General features: G+C 46.1%; 1 protein-coding gene across 2 annotated transcripts in view; it reads left to right on the top strand.

The window, feature by feature from the left end:
- Positions 1 to 7,482, top strand: part of LOC122539587 (fibronectin type III and SPRY domain-containing protein 2) — a 26,056-nt gene that overhangs the window by 8,871 nt on the left and 9,703 nt on the right. For both annotated transcript variants that reach the window (XM_043674589.1, XM_043674588.1), the window contains exons 3-7: positions 1,570 to 1,665; positions 5,155 to 5,388; positions 5,596 to 5,618; positions 6,702 to 6,823; positions 7,248 to 7,409. In XM_043674589.1, coding sequence (XP_043530524.1) covers positions 1,570 to 1,665; positions 5,155 to 5,388; positions 5,596 to 5,618; positions 6,702 to 6,823; positions 7,248 to 7,409 — 637 coding nt within the window. The remainder of the gene's footprint in view (positions 1 to 1,569; positions 1,666 to 5,154; positions 5,389 to 5,595; positions 5,619 to 6,701; positions 6,824 to 7,247; positions 7,410 to 7,482) is intronic.

Below are 7,482 nucleotides of genomic sequence, written 5' to 3'. Positions count from 1 at the left end.
AGGGGGGGAGGTGTGGGCGCAAGTTTTGCATTTCTTGCAGTTTCTTTCTCCCTCGTCAGGTCCACACCCCCCACCAACCCAACCTCCACTCCTGGCACCCTCCCCTGCAACCGCAAGAAATGCAAAACTTGCGCCCACACCTCCCCCCTTACTTCCCTCCAAGGCCCCAAGGGATGCTTCCATATCTGCCACAAATTCACCTGCACCTCCACACACATCATTTATTGCATCCGCTGCACCCAATGTGGCCTCCTCTATATTGGGGAGACAGGCCGCCTACTTGCAGAACGTTTCAGAGAACACCTCTGGGACACCCGGACCAACCAACCCAACCACCCTGTGGCTCAAGGCTTCAACTCCCCTTCCCACTCCACGAAGGACATGCAGGTCTTGGACTCCTCCATCACCAGACCATAGCAACACGACGGTTGGAGGAAGAGCGCCTCATCTTCCGCCTAGGAACCCTCCAACCACAAGGGATGAACTCAGATTTCACCAGTTTCCTCATTTCCCTCCCCCCACCTTGTCTCAGTCAAATCCCTCAAACTCAGCACCGCCTTCCTAACCTGCAATCTTCTTCCTGACCTCTCCGTCCCCACTCCACTCCGGCCTATCACCCTCACCTTGATCTCCTTCCACTTATCGCATTTCCAACGCCCCTCCCCCAAGTCCCTCCTCCCTACCTTTTATCTTAGCCTGCTGGACACACTTTCCTCATTCCTGAAGAAGGGCTCATGCCCGAAACATTGATTCTCCTGCTCCTTGGATGCTGCCTGACCTGCTGCGCTTTTCCAGCAACACATTTTCAGCTATAGTATTCAATATTTGGAAAGTTAAAGTCTCCCATGACAACTACCTGTTACTTTCACTCCTATCCAGAATCATCTTTGCTGTCCTTTCCTCCACATCTCTGGAACTTTTTGGAGGCCGATAGAAAACTCCCAACAGGGTGACCTCTCCTTTCCTGTTCTAACCTCAGCCCATACTCCTCGATAGATAAGTCCTCATCAAATGTCCTTTCTGCCACAAGACCACACCTCCGCCTCTTTTACCATCTTCCCTGTTCTTATTGAAACATCTAAACCCTGGAACCTGCAACAATCATTCCTGTCCCTGCTGTATCCATGTCTCTGAAATGGCCACAACATTGAAGTCCCAGGTGCCAACCTATGCTGCAAGTTCACCCACCCTATTTCAGATGTTCCTGGCATTAGACACACTTCACACCACCTTCCTGCCTGCCAGTACACTCCTGTGACCTTGAAACCTTATTTCTGACCTCACTACTCTCAACTTCCTGTACATGGAGCTACAATTCAGGTTCCCATCCCCCTGCTGAATTAGTTTAAACCCTCCAGAAGAGCATTCGCAAATTTCCCTCCAATATTCCTAGCTTCTGACCTGATGTTGTAGCCACTGTGTTTATGCAGTGAGTCATGAACCTAAAGCTTCTAGTTCAGAGGCAGCTGTAGCCCACAAGTCCTGTCCTGTCTGGGGATTATTATCCAATTCTATAAATGATCATGAACAGTCCTGTGACCAACTGCCTCTTACATCTCATTTTTTCAGATGGACTGTCAGGACAACATCAGAAAACTGGAGCAGCAACTGGTTCAGATGGAGACATTTGTCAGTCACATGGAAGAAATCTTTGTCACTGTCGAAGTGAGTATTTCACATTAAACATCTCTCAGCATACAGCTTCTGATGAACGCACCATTGAGTCATCAAGTCACCTCCAGTGATGGTGTGAGAAGGTTGACATCCTCCCTTTAATACATTTAGCTCAGTGTGAGGTGGCCCTGATTTTCAATGGTGATGGTCAGAAGTCACATGACACCAGGTTATAGTCCAACAGGTTTACTTTAAATGAGCTTTCAGAACACTGCTGTTTTGTCAGATGAATCCAGTCCAACACTGGCACCTGCAGCTCAGTGGTGGTAATAGAAAGAGAGAGAGAGAGAGGGAGACTCCATCTGCCCTCAGGGAGATAGGGAAAATCTCATGGGACGTTCTTCCTTGTGACCTTGTCTAATCAACAAGAATAAACTTGTCAGTGTTTCCTTGGGTTTAAAAGTGAGGGGAAATGCCTCAGTGCCCAGGGACCTGGGTTCGATTCCAACCTTGGGCAACTGTCTGTGTGGAGTTTGCACATTCTCCCTGTGTCTGCATGGATTTCCTCCAGGTAGGGAGGAGGTTTCCAGGGAACAGGAGAATCGTCTTCCCGACCTCTCCGCCCCCACCCCAGTCTGACCTATCACCCTCACCTTGACCTCTTTCCACCTATCACATTTCCGACGCCAAGTCCCTCCTCCCTACCTTTTATCTTAGCCTGCTGGACAAACTTTCCTCATTCCTGAAGAAGGGCTTATGCCCGAAACGTCGATTCTCCTGTTCCCTGGATGCTGCTTGACCTGCTGCGCTTTTCCAGCAACACATTTTCAGCTCTGATCTCCAGCATCTGCAGACCTTACTTTCTCCTCAAAGATTTCCTCCAGGTACTCCGGTTTCCTCCCACAGTCCAAAGATGTGCAGGTCAGGGTGGATTGGTCATGTTAAATTGCTCAAAGTGTTAGGTACATTAATCACTGGGTGGGTTACTCTTCAGAGGGTCGGTGTGGACTTGTTGGGCCAAAGGGCCTGTTTCCACACTGTAGGGAATCTAATCTAATCTAATCTGATTAAAGTCTTCAAAATAATAAAATGATATAGACAATGAAAACTAAATGCTGAGCTGTGGAAATCCACAACAATTTCAAAATCGACAAGACTGGAAGGTTTGAGTTATGAGGAGAAGCTGGATAGGCTGGGACATTTTCCCTTGGAGCACAGGAGGTTGAGTGCTGACCTTATAGAGGTTTATAAAATCATGAGGGGCATGGGTAAGGTGACTAGCCGAGGTCTTTTCTTTCGAGCAGGAAGTTCAAAACTAGTGAGCATATTTTTGAAGTGAGAGGAGAAAGAGTTAAAAGGGACTTGAGGGGCAACGTTTTCACACAGAGGCTAGTTCTGTGGACTGAACTGCCAGAGGAAATAGTGGATACAAATATAGTTACAATGTTTAAAAGATATTTGGACAGGTATGTGAATAGGAAAGGTTTAGATGGATATTGGCCAAACACAGACAAATGAGACTGATTTAGTTTGGGAAACCTGGTTGTCATGGATGAGTTTTTCATAGAATCTCTACAGTGTGGAAGCTGGCCCTTTGGCCCATTGAATCCAAACCAATTCTCCAAGGAGCATCCCACCCCCATTACGCTATCCCAGTAAGATAACCCTACATTTCCCATGGCTAGTCCACCTAGCCTGCACATCCCTGGATATGATGCGCTATTTAGCTTGGCTAATTCACCGAACCTACACAACTCTTGACTGTGGAAGGAAACCAGAGCTCCCAATGGAAACCGAGGGAGAATGTGCAAACTGAACACAGACAGTTGCCTGGGGGTGGAATTGAATCCAGGTCCTTGGTGCTGTGAGGCAGCAGTGCTAACCATCATGCTGCCCCTTGGCCCAAAGAGTTGGTTTCCATGCTGTAAAACTTTATAGCACTAGAACAATTCCACAATAAGATCAGAAGATGTTTTCACAAAGACAAAAATCTGTAACTCTCTTCCTCAAGTGGCTGTGTTTGCTGAGATATAATTGAAGTGTTCAAATTGAAGATGGCTAGACATTTATTCAGTAGAAACAGAAAGGAGTTGGAGCAGGAGGAATAAGCCATTTAATCCCTGGCACTAGCTCCACCAATGACTGATATCATAGTGAATTTTGACATCAGCTCTGTTCCAGTTTATCCCCATCTCCTGAAAGGTTACTGGCCTCAGTCTTGCATATACTCAGTGACTGAGCTTTTACATCCGTCTGGGGAGCAGAATTCCAAAACTTCACCACCATCTGAACAAAAACATTCCTCTGAGTCTCAATCCTAAATGGACAAATCCTTCTAGTAAGATCGTGATTCCCAGTTCTAGACTGTCCCCTCAAAGAGATCATCTGCTCAGCATTAACCCTCACCAAAACAAAGTACTGCAATACTGGAAAGCTGTAATTAAAAAAACCCACAATATATTGTAAACATTCAGCAGATCAGACAGCACTTGTGGAGAGAGATCACATTAATATTTCAAGTCAATGACCATTTATCTTCACCTCGTTAAAAATTGTACACATTTTATTGTTATTTAACCTCTCCTCTCGTTGCAGGAATCTGTGTAAAAAGATAAATGGAGCTAAGACTCAGATCAGCAATGAAAAATCTGAATGACTTTCTTCTGTTCCTGTGGTCCAGTGCTCTCTGTGCTGTCCTTTTATGTTCATTCAGAGATGTGGGCATCACTGGCTGGGCCAGTATTTATGACTCACCTCTAATTGCCTAGAGGGCAGTTAAGATTCAAACACATTGTTGTGGGTCTGGAGTCACATGTAAACTAGATTGGGTAAGGACAGCAGATTTCTTTCCCTAAAAGAGATTAGACCGCTTCAGGAAGTAGACCAGCGAAAATTCAAGGCCCTGTGTGAAAGGCTAGACTCTTACTGGTAATTCCAGTATTTCCACAAAAAGTGCCTGTCCTCCAATAGCTGAGCAATGTATGATTCATCAGAGGTAAGATGAAAAGGGAATGGTCAGCAACTGATCGGACAGAAGCAACATCAGAGCCAAGTCCAATCCCTCTCTAACTGTAATTCCCACGGGAATGACTGGACCTGGGATTCCTGATTGTTTCTTTCCATTTCTAGCTCTGAGTTTGAGCTCTTATGGTGCAATGGGTAGAGTCCCTGCCTTTGAACCAGAGGCTCCAGTATCAAGTCCTCCTCCAGGATGGTTAAGGAAGGTATCTTCACAATGCAGCAGAACTGGCTTGGTCATCAACTTCTACATCCTGCAACCGACACAAAAGCAGCAGGTAGGAATGGGAGGGACACCTGGTCAGCCACATAACTCAAAAACATCTCTCCCATCATTGCCCATAACTCCAACTGCAACATATCAAAGCACTCATTGCCAGAATAACTCAGAGTCCTACCAGCAGGGTCTGATTAACTAGCACAGCAGAGCTCCCTCATACAGAGAGCAAAGTTAATCTGGCTAATGATCTTCACAGATACTCAAACACCACATTTTAACACCAAATTATTTTGGACCAACAGGAGAATATTGGTAAACAGCAACATTACTTGGAGTTGCAGTATGATGACTTGATGCAGTTTCTAGTGCAACGCTATGAAGACAGGTGCCAGGAGCTAGAAGAGGAGAAGAAACTGAAACTTGAGAAATTATACGGGGAGCTGGTGAGCTGTGGGCAGAACATTGACCTGTACAAAGAACTGATTGAGTCCACTGAGGAACTTTTCAAGACTGAAGACAAGCAAACCTTTCTGAAGGTGAACACATAGATAATTTCGGACATTTCTGTAAGGATGTTAATGCTGGGTTATCCTAGCAGAGGTCTCAAAGCCATGTTGGGGATTGGGAGAATTGAATCAAAGCACTGGTAGTTCTGCGTTGAAAGATAATTCAACTACTTTTATTTTTGTTAAGCATCAGACATTTTTGAAGAATACTGAATCTTCTTTTTTCTCCAACAACAGGATGGACAAACAGCACTGGCCAGGTAACTCTGGCATGGCTCACTGCATTTGTAGTAATACTGCCTGGCTCACTGCGTCTGTGAGATCCTTTTCTTAATTATTCGATTAACTGATAAAGGGTTGGTGTAAACCTTTTGTCCTGGATTGTATTTCCCCATAAGTGGGATCTCTGCTGCCAGATCCTGCACTGGAACATGCTGATTGTTTGATAGTTACATTGTCCCCGATGTCTGTTTATGTCATTTCTAATTTTGTGCTGATTGCAGGATGTTATTGGGGTGGGAGCACATTTCTTCCAGCCCAATTCTAGTGAATGTAAACCCAATGATAACCATCACTGAATAGTCTCACTCAGAGAGGTGATGTGGTGGCTGGTGAGAGAACTGGGAATTGCATTGGGATAGTGGATGCTGCATGGATGTTGGAATGAAGTACTGTGGGTTTGGATGGACTCCATTAAGGAAAATAATCGTGCATGATGGTGATATTTTTGTCACTGATAAAATTGGATTCCCAGAGATTGAATCACAAGCTCCTTCAGTTGTATTTCTCATTGAATAAACAGCCGTCAGGATGGGCCAGTGCCATGTGAGTATTATTTTACATTTAATACCCATTGGAAATGCTCAGCGTTAATGCTGGACAAAAATAAAAGTAGAAAGCTTTGATTCATCAACACCTCAATTTGATGAGATTAAATCAAGGATTAGAGCAACAATCTAATCAACATAGCTCTCACTCTGAACAAGTTTCTAACATGCTGCTTCCAAATGAACTGAGATGGGAACAAGTTCAATGCACATTCATCCAGTGAATGTGTCACCCATCCCCACCCCCACCCCCACCCATTATAGTTACGTGGGGAGGGTATAGTAGCAGTAAGAACTGTGCCTGACTCAGCCTATTTCAGTCAGGATGGCATTAAAGGCATCACGGATTGGCTCAGTGGTCAAGGCACACTCCTGGCTGCTGGGTGGCTCTGGTCCAGGACTGGGATCCCATTGCCAACATGGTACTCGGAGGGTACTACCCACCTGAGGGACCTACACAAATGTCCCAGCGATACTTTCGTTCCCATCAGTAACCTGCTGTTTCCCCCCTCACAGACTGGAGGAATTTCTTCAAGTGGACTTTAACCCGGAGTTACCTACAACAACTGAATTTGAGAAATTCCCAACAGATATGCCTGAGGTGCAGCGGTTAATAGATACAATCAGCAGTCTCCCAGGTATGTAACACACCCACCCCCTCACACTGTCACACTCACCCCCATACACTGACACCCCCACACTGTCACACTCATCCCCACACACTTACTCCCATCCATCACACACCCCTGCACTGACCCCCACACTGACACACACACAATCACACCCTCATGCTGATACACTCACCCCCACTCTGACACACAGATACCTACCCTGACACACTCACTCTCTGTCACTAACACATCCAGTCTTGTTGGATATTGCCCATATGCTGATGGGCATCACTGGGTCACCTGAAGCCATTGAACCAAACATTACCCTCCCTCTGAGCTCCAGCCACTTCTGCACATACTGAAATGCCAGATTTACAAAATCCATTCCAGCGGGAGTGAGGTATAGGGGGTTCATGAACTCGGAGACATTACGATGTGTTTTCTTTGCCAGTTCCCTCGGCCCCTTCAATGTGCCCTCAAGCCCCAGGTACAGGGAGCAGTGACTCAGTGAGAGTGAGCTGGAGTCTTTCAGCTGATGACACGGTGGAGTTTTATCAGCTTCATTACCGAGAGGTGACCCGAGAGACGAGCCCCAGCCAGCAGGGGGCAGCAGGTTTGTGTGGAGGAGGATGGGGCAAGGTTGGGGGGTATGGGTCTAGGGGTTGGAATGGGAGAATGGGGATTTG

The sequence above is a fragment of the Chiloscyllium plagiosum genome, chromosome 32 (assembly GCF_004010195.1).
Source record: "Chiloscyllium plagiosum isolate BGI_BamShark_2017 chromosome 32, ASM401019v2, whole genome shotgun sequence".
NCBI classification, from domain to species: domain Eukaryota; kingdom Metazoa; phylum Chordata; class Chondrichthyes; order Orectolobiformes; family Hemiscylliidae; genus Chiloscyllium; species Chiloscyllium plagiosum.
The sequence above is the reverse complement of the archived record's forward strand: the minus strand, read 5'-3'. Positions and strand labels throughout refer to the sequence as shown.